At 28.0% G+C, this 15,664-nt stretch overlaps 1 protein-coding gene across 1 annotated transcript; it reads left to right on the top strand.

Moving 5' to 3' along the window:
• Positions 1–2,794: 2,794 nt before the first annotated feature.
• Positions 2,795–12,044, top strand: LOC143911831 (phospholipase A1 member A). The gene is made up of 7 exons (XM_077430890.1): positions 2,795–3,117; positions 10,028–10,157; positions 10,245–10,470; positions 10,652–10,829; positions 10,915–11,106; positions 11,286–11,454; positions 11,523–12,044. The coding sequence occupies exons 1-7, from the start codon at positions 3,003–3,005 to the stop codon at positions 11,620–11,622; spliced, it is 1,110 nt and encodes a 369-aa protein (XP_077287016.1). The 5' UTR covers positions 2,795–3,002; the 3' UTR covers positions 11,623–12,044.
• Positions 12,045–15,664: the final 3,620 nt, after the last annotated feature.

The following is a 15,664-nucleotide window of genomic DNA, read 5'->3' as shown; positions in this document are numbered from 1 at the left end:
ACTAACCCCAATTTTCGAATTCTAGGAACAAAAAAAGCATACAAAAAATGCTTGGGGGGGGCGGTGCGCCTGTGTTTCAGCCCCCCCCCCTAAAAATATCCTGGCTACGGCCATGATACATACAAATAAACAGGGCTAGGTTTCAAACCTATGTACCTTCCAACCACCATTACACTTAACATATGTTCCAACTAAAACAGAGATTTTTTTCGCTGTAATACAATATGATAAAGCTATTCTTTGTCAAAAACGTTACCAAAAATGTAGAAAAAGTAACTTTATTGAAATGAATATTTAAAGAATGCAAACAGACACCAGTGATCTAACGTTGGATGGAGAGATGTTAGAAAAAGTTAAAAGATTCAAATACCTGGGTACCTGGTTAAATGAAGAGATGGACCCAGATGAAGATCTAAGAATCCGCATCAAGATGGCTAGAACAGCGTTTATCAAAATGAAGGCGGCACTTACAAATAAGCATCTCCATCTTCGTACGCTTGAGATTCGCGAAGAGTTACGTCTGGACAGTGTTACTACATGGATGTGAAACGTGGACTCCGAGGAAGACCAGGATGATCAGCCGCATCGAAGCTTTTGAGATGTGGGTCTACAGGCGTATGCCGAAGATCACGTGGACCAAAAAAATATCAAATGAAGCTATCCTCGGCATCATAGGGAGAGGCAATGAACTTGTTTCTGTCATCAAGCGGAGAAAGATGAAGTACCTAGGACACATGATACGGGGTCCAAAATACGAAGTTCTCCATTTGATAACCATGGGAAAAATAGAAGGTAAAAAATGGATTGGCAGGAAGAAGTTGTCTTGGCTTCGAAACATGCGCATGTGGACCGATATGAGCACCGAAGATCTATTCCGAGCCGCTGAAGACCGATGCGGATATCTTCAAATAATCGACGAGGTGGTCACCGGCGTCCGGTAGCGGACAGGGCATTGAGAAGAAGAAGAACTTCGTATTAATAAATCTGTTTGATGAGGACCACGAGAAGGTGGAAGCTACTATTTTCTATTGAGATCGATCAACGGTTGTTAACCGTCGTTCGTAGACTAAAAATTTCCCTATATGTTGCCAGATAAAAATGAAAGTCGAGCTTAATGCATTTTCGGAAATCTGTACGTGCGCGCATTAGCACCCCATTGACATTTATATATTTTCCCTGCAATATTTTGAGAAAACGATAAAAGTAAAACGTTATTTGCACACCAAGTTCAAGGCGAAGATGTTAAAATTCCTGCTATAAATAAGTTCTGGCCAATAATAAAAAATGTGGAGGTTCTAGGAAATATAATACTTTTTTTCTTCAGAAAGAGATTCAATTTTCATCATGTCGTATTGGATTTGAAAAACTATTGTAACGTGGGAACATGAGAGAGAGTATCCACTGTCTAAGTGCATTCGTAGGTGAATAATAGAAACCCAGGATTAGGCTAACGAGACTCAGTAAGTGCCCGAACAAAGGATACGCTGGAGTTCTCGCAGAAAAATAAATTCAATAGACTCAGACCATGGTAGACCTTTACGTGTCTAGACAATAGATACATACATGGATTGGGTACGCTGTGGTGTGAAACTTACACATGGTACATCAGATTATTCCGGAGTGAGCAATGGTTTCGTGTGGACCGAGGCGAGCGCCTTACCTGCCAGTGCGTAAATCAGCCACTGGCAATAAAATGAGAAATCGTAGAAAATTCCTTATATTTACAATGTAAGTTGCTTTTATGTATTTAGAATATACATGCAAATGTACGCAAAATTCTTAATATACACCCGCTCTTACACCATATACATACATAATAAATATTATATAAAATGTGGGTACGCTATGGATGGCTTCGAAAGTGAAATTGTACGTGTATGATATTATCTTGCTGTAATGTACAAAGAAAAAAGTGACCTGTAAGATTGAAGTGCAAAATACAGGTTTATACAGTCACCATCTGCATTGCACAGTGATCATCAACATTTTTTTCTCCGCAAAAAATTTCAAGGGACGTACCTTAATTATTGTGTTGTTCTGAGCTTTGTCACCCAAAATCTTAATCTTGAATATCGCCAATAGTCCAAACACAAAGTACCAAATGAGTTTACTCCATTTGTTTGCAGCATATTAATTTTCACGATCAAACAAACGAACACTGTTTTTTTTATTGTTACAAACACTGAGATATTTTATTCAAAATTATTTTCATACAAAGAAACAAATGAACTTTTTAAATTATTTTTCCAGGTGAAAATTCCGTTAATATTTTCAAGTATTAATTGAGTCACAGTGCTTAATTTAAAAACAAGTTATTCAAAACACACCACTAAGGCATTAAATCCGTAGCTTTAAATTTAATAACACACGCACTTTTAAACGATTCTTATATAAAAAAAGTTTAATCCGAATAACGAACGACCGAAACTCACATCGACTACTTATTAAGTAACTTAGCGACTGTCAAATAAAATAAACCAGTGAACATTTGAACCAATTTAATGGAGTATGTAATTCGAAATACGTAATATGAAATGTATTCACACATTTCAAATACTCGGCATTTATTGAAATTCTGTCAATATCTCTATTTGGGTATCTATGAGTAATACAATTTTAGACGGCGTCAACCCAGATAATTTTGGTCACGCTACTTACTTATTTAAATAAGTTTATATTGCTTCATGGACATGTTTAAATTCACGCTTATTATTTACCAACTGTTTGAGAGCACTGATTTTTAATCGCGCAAGGTATTTATCTGTAGAGTGGATACTGGATTCACTTTCTCGCTACAGACGTATTCTGGTACCCGTCGTGTTCGCACGTTTTCAGATTGTGATATATTTCTTAAAAACATTAAAATAATATTATGGAAAATTTTACATATTAAATTAATTGATGATGAGATATGTCTCATATAGTATTGTGAGTTTTGTGAAAAAATTCAGTGTAAAGCTTTGATTCCGCAAAATAATATTATACAAACGTGATTTACATAAATGTTAAGTGTTAAACAATTGGACATGCTGAAGATGAAACATGTTAATATTTCAATAATGGGGAGCAAGAAGATTGCACTATTTGCAATATTCCATTTAATATTTCAAATTATCGGTAAGAATTTTATATGTAGAATACAAATCTGTAAAATTTGAATGTACAATTAATATCTGTAAATGTAAATTACTAGATAATGTTATTTTTTATGTTTATATTTATATTTTAAATTCGCACATGTTCTTCAATCAATATAAATTATTATTCATTGTATTGAGTAAGATCGATGAAAATATTAATTTAGTCACATTTTTTGAATCAACTAATCATGTTTTCCTTGAAACATTCCATTTACAATGTCATATTCATAAATAAAAAAGAAAACGACCCAATAAAAAAAAAGTCCTTGTATGTATATACATTTCGAAAATATATTTTAAGCTGCGAGTTAATCTTATAATTAGGCATGCGGAAGGAGTAGAGAAAACAGTTTCACTTTGGTACAAGCAATAATAACGTACAATACCAACGTAAGATGTTTAATCGATCGATTTAAGCCGAAATTCATCATTAAATCATCAATATGAAAATCAAAATATTGTATATATTTTTACATAAACAATAGATTATTACTGAAATACTTACTATACACTTACATACATATTCCCACGTAAAATACAAATTAATTGTTGTTACTACCGCATTTTTGTTTTCTGTTGTAATTTAGAATCGTGTAATTCAAGTACATATATGTATGTATGGATGTACTCATAATAGAACGATTTATTAAGTTCACAAATATTTTTTTCAGATTAAAATCTCTCATCTAAAAATTTAGTTCACTATAATTAATTAAAATGAAAATTTTGATAGGTATACATATATAATAATTGATGCGTTTATAATATTCACACAGTAAATTGTTTGTGAAATAATAATATACTATTGAAAAATATTAAATTAGAATTTGCTTAAACTTTTTCAATTGACCTGCATCTATATATGTATGTATATTCAAAGAGATGAATATTTTTTTAGTAACATCTGAAATAAAGCTTTAATTATTTTTAGTTTGAGAATAATATAATATAGTAAAATATACACAATTATTCATTTTTCTTACAATTATAATACTTGGCCATTGAAAATAAAGTTTTTCATTTTTAATAATATAAAATACATATGTACTAGTGTTGTACCCGATGAAATATCATCGCATGGGTGTTGGCATATTAAGTTATTAAATAAAAAAATTAAAATAAATGTGTCAGTCCCGTGTTTGATCCGCACGCGGCTGATTTTTTTTAAAATACCTTAATATATTTAATTTAATATTTGTATTTAATTGTTAATTATGAAAAAAAAATAATGGTGAAATCTACCTACATATAAACAGTAAATAAATAAATACCTAAAATACATATAAACAATATAAAACACCAAGAGAAAAACAAAAAATTAAATAAATTTTCAATAGATGGCGCTAAATGTTAACAGATTTGGCGTCGTCTATTAGCCTAGAGGAAACATTGGTAGCAAACAGTATATATTGAAGTTTTTTTTCTTTCGTTATTATATTCATACGTTTTGTTCGCAGTGTTTTAGCTGTGACGTACATATGTATGTATTTATGTCGAATCGAAACGACTATTATAGTATGGCGAGCGTTATCTTACACAGGCACACAGAATAGCAATATTACATATATGATGACCATTGAATAGAAAGTCTTTCATATTTAATAATATAATGTATATGAAAATAAAATTAAAGTTCAGATCAATAGCAACATGTATGTACATATTATGTGCTGATACAGTTTATATAATATATTAATATGAATGTCATTGAGATAGAATAAATGAATTAATTAATAACCCTTCACTCTTTTCAATAAACGGTGTTGACATTGGTTGCCTTAAATAACCATCAAGTACCATACATGACATATTCTGTGAAAACACGTTTCAGAAATATATTTTATAATAGTTGCATAATAAACTGACGTGCCAACAGAAATCGAGAAATTTGAAGCAAACGAACAAAAGCACAAGGTTTCATGTGCGATGAGAACCACCCACGGTTGAGCGGAATTGTCGAAAAATCACGGTCGCGTTCCAAATACGTGCACGTTAAGGTGTTAAATGCGATATATAATAATACGTATTATATGTACGTTCAATGTTCACAGTCTCAAGAAAGTCAGTAGTCCGAAACCAACGTGGAACAGTGAAAGTAGAGGCCGGTTAATATATTCGTCATTGCGGCCATCGTCGTCTAAAACTGCATATTTAAGCAAACGTCACATTGTTGCCGAACGTTGACTGTCTATTTTACAATTGCCACTTTCTATGTGTTTATTCATATCCATTTGTGCAATCGACTGTTTTTCCTCTTTTTTATCGTCTGTTGTTATTATCGTTTACGGTTCCGCGACGCGATCTTGTAATGGACCATTCTGGTAACCGCGATTCGACTTTCAAGTTCATGAATTCGAAACATGCCAAGGTTGCATAGAAGCGTTTGTTTAAAAGCGAGTAATAAAAAGCTGCAATTCCGTTTAAATCAACTTGTACAACCTCTACCGATATTTTTGTATCCTTGTATAGTATGTAGATTCAATTAAATGTAATAAACAATCAATAAAACGATTACTTTGAAGAAAAATATTCATTACAAAGGTAATCATACTATGTACATATTTATATACTAAGGTGGTCATTCGTACTAATTTTACCAGGACAGTAGTGATATTTTGGGTATCTGTCCAGGTAACCAGTACAATTTTTTATGTCACAGAATTTATTTATCTAATAGATGGATAAATATACAAATTTTTCGGCGAAAATGATGTCTCCTACAAAAATATTGGCAAATTAGTCAAATTTTGTTTCCATTTATCAGGAACAATTTCACCAGCCATAGGATTTTTTACTTTGATGAACAATATATAGTCCAGTGATAAATCGAAATTGAATGTTGAAACCTTAAAATGTTTGCTAATCACTATATATATAATTTTAACCAGTCTTGTGTAGAGTTTTATAAGAGCATACAAGAAAATGAATTTATTTTTTCATAAATGTGCGTCTATGATTCTTTAATCTTCGTTTAAAAAAATTGAAGTATTTAGAAATATGATTTAAAATGTCCTGGTTTTTTGAATTTAGAAAAAATGGTCACCTTATTATATACATATACATATATGTATGTATGTATTTCATTTGTTTCAATAAGGTATATTCTTAAATGGAGAGAGAATTATTTTAAATCTATCAAATACTTTACTTTAGTTTACAGTTAGCTAAATTGCTGGGAGGCTCGGCTTGTAATAAAATATTATATTAAATCCCAATGTATATAAAAATGGTTGAAAATAAATTAAATCGTGTTAAACCAAATAACAAAAAATAATTTTGTTATTTTTAATTTAATTGATGATTTTAATATTCATAATGTGAAAATATCTTGAAATATTTGAAAACTACATATTTGAGTTGAAATGTATTGCAATTGTATACAGCTTTTAATAAACGTTGTGGCGTTTGACCACTTTACCTGTTGCTAGTGCTTTCCATTGCAATCTATGTGATTGGTTTTCCTGAACAGGATTTCTAGTAATTTACACAGAAATAGTAATCAGGAAATAGAACACACTTAGTGTGTCAAAACTGATACAATTATAAGACTCTTACTGCAATTATTTTAATTTAGATTGCTTTTGCTTTATTGGTATTCAAGTTTCATGTTAAAATGGTTATAAGTTATGATGAATGGATCGGCAACGATTATCCTAATAAAAAGGATAGATAGTATATGTATGTATTTATAAAATACTGCTTAAATTGCATGTATCTATTGCATGTTGATAGTTTGAAACTATTAAATTATTTTTTATAAACATTAATTAAATATTTTGTTCATCTATCAAATTTCATTGACAGACAGCTAAAAATTATGTGCTGATAAATATTATGTGTATTGTTAATTTATTTCAAAAGATTTACATCAAATTAAGAAGTTGTTTCTAATCAAAATTAAACGTTAAATAGAGATTTTTGGAATTTCAAATTAGGCCAATGTCTTTTATTTTTTATGTTCAAATAACTATATATATACTTATGTATATGTATGAACATTGATTCCTTATTATTATTATATAATTCGAAAGGCTAATTTCAGTTTGAAGGTTGCTTTATGAATAATTTGTTGTGACAAACTATCTTTAATGATATTTTAAGTATGTATTTACAACTCCTACACGATACAGTTCAACACCGTTCGCCTATATTGTCCATGAAAGAGTTGAAAAGATCAACCATATGTTATACGCCATGAATATATGTACATATGTACCAGTGGCGTGCGCTGAAATTCTCTCTCTTTTTGTCGTACAGCCTTACTTAATGTGCACGAGCAGGATACAAGAGGAACAGGCTGTTCCTCTTGTATCCCGTTCGTGCACATTAAGTAAGGCTGTACGTCAAAAAGAGAGAGAATTTCAGCGCACTCCACTGATATGTACATATGTTATATATATTACATATATGAGCCGTTATATTTGAAAGTGCCATAAGCTCATTTTTCTTCATTTCGAGAAATATTTCGCAAAACATCAAATATAATATTTTTCGTTTAACAAATTTTAAAAATACTGGTGGCCTGTAATAAGTTCTGCTTTTCCGAGATTCTGGACTTATTGGATCGCGGACATATCAAACAGAAATAGTGTTTTTGGAACTAAAAATTGGACTTTCGTAACTTTCAAAGATCATAATGGCTCATATATAATATAATATGTAGATACATTGTATGTAGATAAATGTAGTTTATAAATCAGTCAATAAAAAAAATATAAACCTATGCATGATTATTCTTAGTCATTGAAATAAACTTTGTGCGATGCTTAGATTCCATTTATATGTGTATTTTAATTAAAATATTACACAATTTGTTATTGAGAAGAAATATTTACATATACAAATATCAAGGATATTTACTGATTTAAAATGTTGCTCAATAATGCTAATAATTAAGTATATATGAGATATATATGTATGTTTAATATTTGGAATACATACATAATGGCTCATAATGGCTCTAGGTATATGTAATGTGCATTGTACAAATATATTTTTAATCATACAAAAAATAAAACTTCTCTAATATATGTAAATATCATATCTTACAATCGAAACTAGCACCATAATAACATACTTGTGTTATAATAATAAGTCAATTGAAAAACGATTACAAAGATGGCATTGGACACACATAGGCATTCGACCGAGAATAAGAAAGTGCTGTAATAGGAATATATGAATGTTCAGATAAATTTTTTAGTAGGCTAGGTATTTTAATTCGTAATCATTAAAATTTCAATTGAGAAAATGTTAGTATAGAACTCTTAATTAAAAATTTATTTTAAATGTTAATTGTGCATTTAAAATAATAATTAAACTGTATGTACATAAGTCTGCATATTATGTACATATTTACATTTAGAGTTTCTCTCAGAGAACACTTCACATGGAAAACGCAAATTAAACTTATTATAAACGAATCTCTAATTGATAACTAGCAGATATACTTGGCATTGCTGAATATATAATCTAATATATAATTTCGAAAGAGACTTTGTATGTAAGTATGTTTGTTTGGGTCGTAGATTCCGTGAAGTTCAATTTAATTAACCACCAAATGAATATTCGAATAAATTTTAATAAAATAAAACTATTCAAATAAATTTAATAAAATATTTACTACTAGATTGGCCATGTTAAAGCGGTTTATATTACAAATACCGAGCGATGCCGGGTAGTATGTTATAAAGATCAAAGATAATCTGTCAGTTAATGAACGGCGACATATATCCCAATGGTATTATCATAATAATCAAAATTAAAATTGAAATAAGAGATGAAAGATATAAAAAAGTCCTCTTAGTTGTAATAGTAAGTGAAACGTAAAGGAGCTATGTAAAAAAGTTCCTACATTGTGCTTAATATGTTTCTGGAATCAGACAAATTCATTGGTATAATTTATAAATGTTGAACTTGAAATAAGGTGTAATAGATTTGAACAAAGACATAGTTCAATTATATGTATTTAACCTACATATTAATATATATATATATATATATATATATATATATATATATATATATATATATATATATATATATATATATATATATATAATTTATATATATATATATATATATATATATATATATATATATATATATATATATATATATATATATATATATATATATATATATATATATATATATATATATATATATATATATATATATATGTAGATGCATATGTATATGTATATTAAAAATAAATGCATATGTGTTAATAATTTATAAATCGCATTCATAATATCATGTATAAATATGAATCATAAAATCGGTAGAATTATATACGCATTACGAAAATATTTGCCAATATATTTTTCGTGTATTATATGAACTCAAATTCAGACAATTTTTATACATCTATTATATCGAATACAGAAAACAGGTATGCGGAAAAAGAAAATTAAATTCTAACAATAAAGATTGGATAATCCATTGTTGTTTTGCCTTCTCGAATTCATGTAGTGAATAATCTTTGGTTGCTGTGGGAAAATTCTATAGCGAAATTTCGACAGTTTTAATATAAATCTTTGTCATTAAACATTACGTATAGTCAATGACTGATTTTATAATACATATTTTTTTAAATAATACTATGAAAATGTATAATACATTTTTTAAATTTTATTACCTTAAGTTTACATGCATCCCAGTGCTGTAAAACTCTTATGCAAAATAAGCTTCATTACATGGCTTTTTTAATCATTCATTTTGCTATTGATTTTGAAATAATACATATACGAAAGATTTTTATTAGATATGAAGGCTAGCTCAATTTATCTTATGTACAATTAGGTACAATTTATCTTATTCCAAGTATATTAAATAAATAAACATATGTGTTATACTAATCAAAAACCAATATTCATAAATTTAAGATACAAATTGTCAAGAAGATGATTTACCAAAGAGACCTGAAAATGTAGCTGATCTTTTCAATACAACATCTTGCCTCAATCCACCATTCAGATGTCCACATCAAAGAATACAATTTTTTTTGTTCACTAGGTATGTTTTTAATGTTGTATATGATATTTTAAATTTTGTGTGTGTCTAACATTTATTAATACTTAATTTTATTTTATTATAATAAAGGAGTACCCAAGAATATGGTGAACTATTAGACGTAAGGAAACAAAGTTCATTACAAAGGTCTAGATTCAATCCCATTCATCCTGTTAAAATAGTGATCCATGGTTTTGGTGGAGGTAGAAATTTATCACCTAGTACAGACATGCGTAAAGCTTACTTTACAAGAGGTGATTATAACATAATCATCGTGGACTATGGCACTTTGGTAACAGAGCCGTGTTTAAGTCAGGTGACGTTTAAATAAACTAATACAATATATATATATATATATATATATATATATATATATATATATATATATATATATATATATATATATATATATATATTATAAAAAAGATTTAGTTGCATATGCATATAATTAAAATAAAAGAATGACAGTCTAAGGGAAAAATTAAACTTGGCACTAGATAGCATGGGGTCCGAGGTTTTGCAGCCAGTGTATAGCCCAACTAGTTGAATATCTTCAATATCATCCTAAAGGAGTTCAGCCAGATCGTTTGCATTTGATTGGATACAGTGTTGGAGCACATATTGCTGGATTAGTTGCCAATCATTTGGAATCTGGAAAATTGGGTAGAATTACCGGTATACGTTTTTACTTTTTTTTATATCTTATGTAGTTTTTTACCTATTTTTTTAAATATTAAATATTAATTTGTATTTTTTATAGGTTTGGATCCCACAATTGTCTTTTATATGGGAAATAATCGATCACGTGACTTGGATCCTTCCGATGCTAACTTCGTAGATGTTTTACATACGGGTGCTGGTATTTTGGGACAATGGGGACCAAATGGACATGCAGACTTTTATTTAAATGGTGGTACAAGTCAACCTGGATGTGCACATGACACAATATTCAGTAAGAAATTCTATATACATACATATTATAGTCAGCATACTTAAATAAAACCAACGTTGTATATGTATTTGTATACATGTACCTATATGATATAACTTAATGTACACATGTACTCCAATAATCGACTTAATATTCCTTACATAATACATTATATATATTTTAAATAAATTTATTTACAGAAACTTTGTCATGTGATCATACAAAAGTGACACCATATTTTATAGAGTCGATTAATAGTCCAAATGGCTTTTGGGCAGGTCCGTGTCCAAATTTAGTGTCATATTTAATTGGTTGGTGTGAACCTAGAGATAATGAATATGTTCTAATGGGAGAGCATATCGATCAAAAGTGAGTTTAAAAGTGTTCATTAATATAAAAATACTTACAACACATGATATTTAAAATTTGCCTTTCAGTTCACGGGGCATTTTTTATGTTTCGACAAATGCGAAGCCACCGTATGCAAAAGGGTTTCCAGGAAAAGCTACGAATGTAAGACGTAGTAACAATGAATGAAATACATAAATAGCTGTATTGTGTAAAGTAAATTAAAATTTGTATAGAAAGCCATATGTATTATATTTGAAACTGGTGAAAATCAGTGTGTATTTTGATTGAAAATTCAAATGATGCAATAAAGTATGTTTAGTGAAAGTAGCACAAAAACACATAATTTGCTTATTGTTTTATTGTAGTTAATTTTGATACATGTTTTTTTACATAATTATCATTAAAATGTTAAACACATTTAAATGTACTGCAAAATTTTAGAAACATTTATTGTTTTACAGTATTGTCATAAATATAGCACAAAAACTTAACTGTTTTACAAATATATATCATATTAAATTTTTCCTATATAATAAACACAAAGAGAGAGTGCAATCTAATATAATAACAAAATTCAACAAATAGTGTTCAAATTAGTAGTAATGTAGAAAAAAAATGTTTATAACAATTTCATTATATGAGTATATGTGTAACTATATATTATTGCAGTGAATGTCTTAAATATCTTAAAAATATTGTGCTGAAAGATATTTTACAACTCTATAACTAATATGAAGTATGATTAATTATTCATTTTACAGAATATCTGATACAGTGCAAAACTAAAAATAAATCTATTTCATATAAAAAATAATTTATCAAATTTAAAAGATATTAAACAAAATAAATTTAAAAACCATTTCTTTTTTTTTAATTAAAAAATTGAATAAACATTAAATAAAATTTGAAAGTGCATTATAGAAGAGTGCAAATACATAATGAAAGAAATTTACTAGAAACATCAAAAATTTTTCATTTAATACACCAACTACTTTTTTCGTATTGAACGTTTTGTAGGTTTTTCAATCTTAATTAAAACGGATTTATCGTTTTTAAAGAAATTAATATATTTGCATTTTCTCATTACATATTATATGTATTTATATTTTCTATATTAAGCTTATACATATGTATAATACACACCAAATTTATTTATGAAATACTATTTATGCTCAAATTCAATAGTGATTTAATATAATGGTTTGGTAAACCGAAATTCCCTTTTCAAGAAAACTATTAACAAACTTACACATCACATACAAAATCATTCAGTCATCTCAAACCTTAATTTTCTAAAACGAACACGCTAAATTCGATAATCATTCATACATATATTATTAATAGAAACAGAAACGCTTTGTATACAATAGATAAAGTGAAAATATGTCATGCCCAATATGATTTCCATATATTTATTTCTTATGAAGAAATGAAAACTTATTTATATACTAAATATGACATCAATTGAAATCAAGTAGGTAGAATGCAGCAAATTGGTTAGGAATTATATATTATTCACATGGCATAAAAATTAAATCAAAACTATTATACTTATATGTACATACTACATGACAATCATTTTGCATTCAAAACTAGGAAATGGGTTTTTAAATATTATTTTAGTCAGTTGGTTAAAGATCATAGGAAACTTTAAAGTTGAGTATAATTATAAGTTTTAAGTTTTAATTAATTGTGCAGTCATGATCAATATTTAAGCAAGTACATATGTAGTTGACAAAAGATCAGCTTGTACACATTTAACAATGAATGTTTTCTTTTCTTTACCAATGTTTTTATAATTTGACCGATTTCGAGAATTTTATTTTTATTTTATTTATTTTACAAAATCAATTAATCAAGCACACTCGTCTAACAGATTGCTCCAAAGCAACGAGTGTGCTCAATACAATTGAATTTTATCCCTAAAAGAAGACATTTTTATTCACATACATGATAAATACTTTATTATTTGAAATTGCACACTGACCCAATAAATTTTAAGCTATGTTTAGATATACATATATAATAAAGCTAATTGAATTTACAATTAATGTAAATTCTTCGCCAAAATAGCATTAATACTAAATGAGCGTGGTTATTTATTACCTACGCATCCGTTTATTGTCAACACAGCCTTATAGAGTGAGATCACCCCATACGATAAAAAATAATAACACTTTTATGAACTAACTACTAACATTAATAATCTGTTTCAGAAAATTGAAATAGTCTTTGACCCTTATTCCCATTTTATATGTACGTATGTTTATTTCCATGTAATGAAACTTCCGTTTGGTAAAATCATGTGACATTTACGTTGTTTATGTGTCGCTCAAAGCTTATATTAAATGGTGAGATAAATAGTGCACTTGTTCCTATAGGCCGTTTTTATAAAGTATCCAATATTTTCCATTAAGAAGAGGAGAATTATGGCCGTGAAACAAATAATCCTTTGTTCATTGTATTGCATCAATGCGGAATTCAGCTATGGTGTTATGTATATTCTGGTATTAAGGGTCAAAGAATTCCATTATCCATATGTATCTATGTGTTTTGTAGATCTGTATTTAATTCAAAAAAATACGCACCGTATTCTCAATACTCGTATTTATATTTTTTTCGAATTATCGAGTATTGTGGTATTATTCAATATGAATTGACATAGTATTTAATGAGTATTTGTGTATATTTGTACATACATATGTGTTTATAGATGTGTTCGTGTATGTGTGTGTATATATGTGTGTGTGTATAGATGTATAGTGTATGTTAATTGTAATAATTTATATATATTATGTATATATTATAATAGTAATCAAAAATAAATTTGATTTGTGCACGTTTAACAATTGCAGGGGGATCTTGTACCCTTTTCGCCATGTATAAGCCTCTACATTTTCGCTAATATCATATTTTTAAACAGAATATAAAAACACAGGGGCCAGATAATGCATTGGTAATAATTTTTTAGAACCTTGTTTTCCCATCACTCGGTTTTCAGAAATGACTTTTCAATTTTACTATAAAAATCCTTCTGTAAATACAAAATATAGGAAAAGTCAGTTCTTATATAAATTAAGGCATTTTCATATAAAACAGAATTTTCTTAATATTAGTCCAAATTTAACTAAAGAATAACTCATATTGTCAAACGAAATATGTATGTGCAATTTAGTGCAGTGCAATAATATTGATTCTAAGTTACCTTTTCGATGTCTTGTACATTCAATAATTACATATATAAGTAGATGTATATTTTTGACGTTATTAAAAATATCTATAGTTTGATATATGTAAGTTTCATTGAAAAAGATTTCTGTGTAAAAAGTTAGTGAATAAAGTTAATCATAATCTGGAAACACGCCACTCCGTTTGTTTTAGATCGAGCTAAATTCTTGAATTTTGGAGCTTTGAAATATCAATATTAGTCAGCATAATTATTAAATAATAAATATATTATTTTAGTAATAATTCCAATAGAATTGAGGGTTATTGACGACATGTATGTAGAAATCTCATCGTAAAAACCTTCTACTATCAATACTTCATAGATTGTGGACAAAATTTTTTCTATAGATATTTGAAAAAATACAGTATAAGTTTTGAAAAACACAAAGCTAAGTATGATTTAAAGGTGCACGAAAGCAAAACTTATTTCTGCCTAAAAAATACTTGTGCAATAGTTAAAAATTGTGCGATTTTTTTGTGAACAATTAATTAATTTTAAAAAAGTTAATATACATTTAAATATCTTTATAACGAAATATTTGCCAATAAATTGTAATTTCTATTAAAAATAAACATAAATTTTGTGCAAAAATGTGATTTTCGAAAATGCAGTGCTCATTAGCCATCTATACTTAATACGAGGTGTCATATTTATAGCACAATATTAACAATATATCGTTTTCTGAACTGATTAGTAACCAAAACTAAGATTTGGAAACATGGAAAGTTATATATTCTTTAGTTGACTTAGAATTATTAGATTTTTCATTTGATTTATCCAATTTTCAAAATATGTATTTCATCGAATTTAAACGCTATCATTTCGAGAATGTTATTAATGTATATTGAAATTTATATATATGTCATATCGAGAGTTAATAAGCTTCCAAAGATATAAAGTCAAGTTAGAATTTTATCAATATTGTGCTATTAAATCAAGATAACAGCCGTGCAATGTGAGTGCTTACACAGCGTGCACAAAATGTAAATGAAACTTTAA

This window comes from Arctopsyche grandis, chromosome 5, assembly GCF_051622035.1.
Source record: "Arctopsyche grandis isolate Sample6627 chromosome 5, ASM5162203v2, whole genome shotgun sequence".
Classification (NCBI taxonomy): Eukaryota; Metazoa; Arthropoda; class Insecta; order Trichoptera; family Hydropsychidae; genus Arctopsyche; species Arctopsyche grandis.
This window is presented reverse-complemented; position numbering and strand designations above follow the sequence as displayed.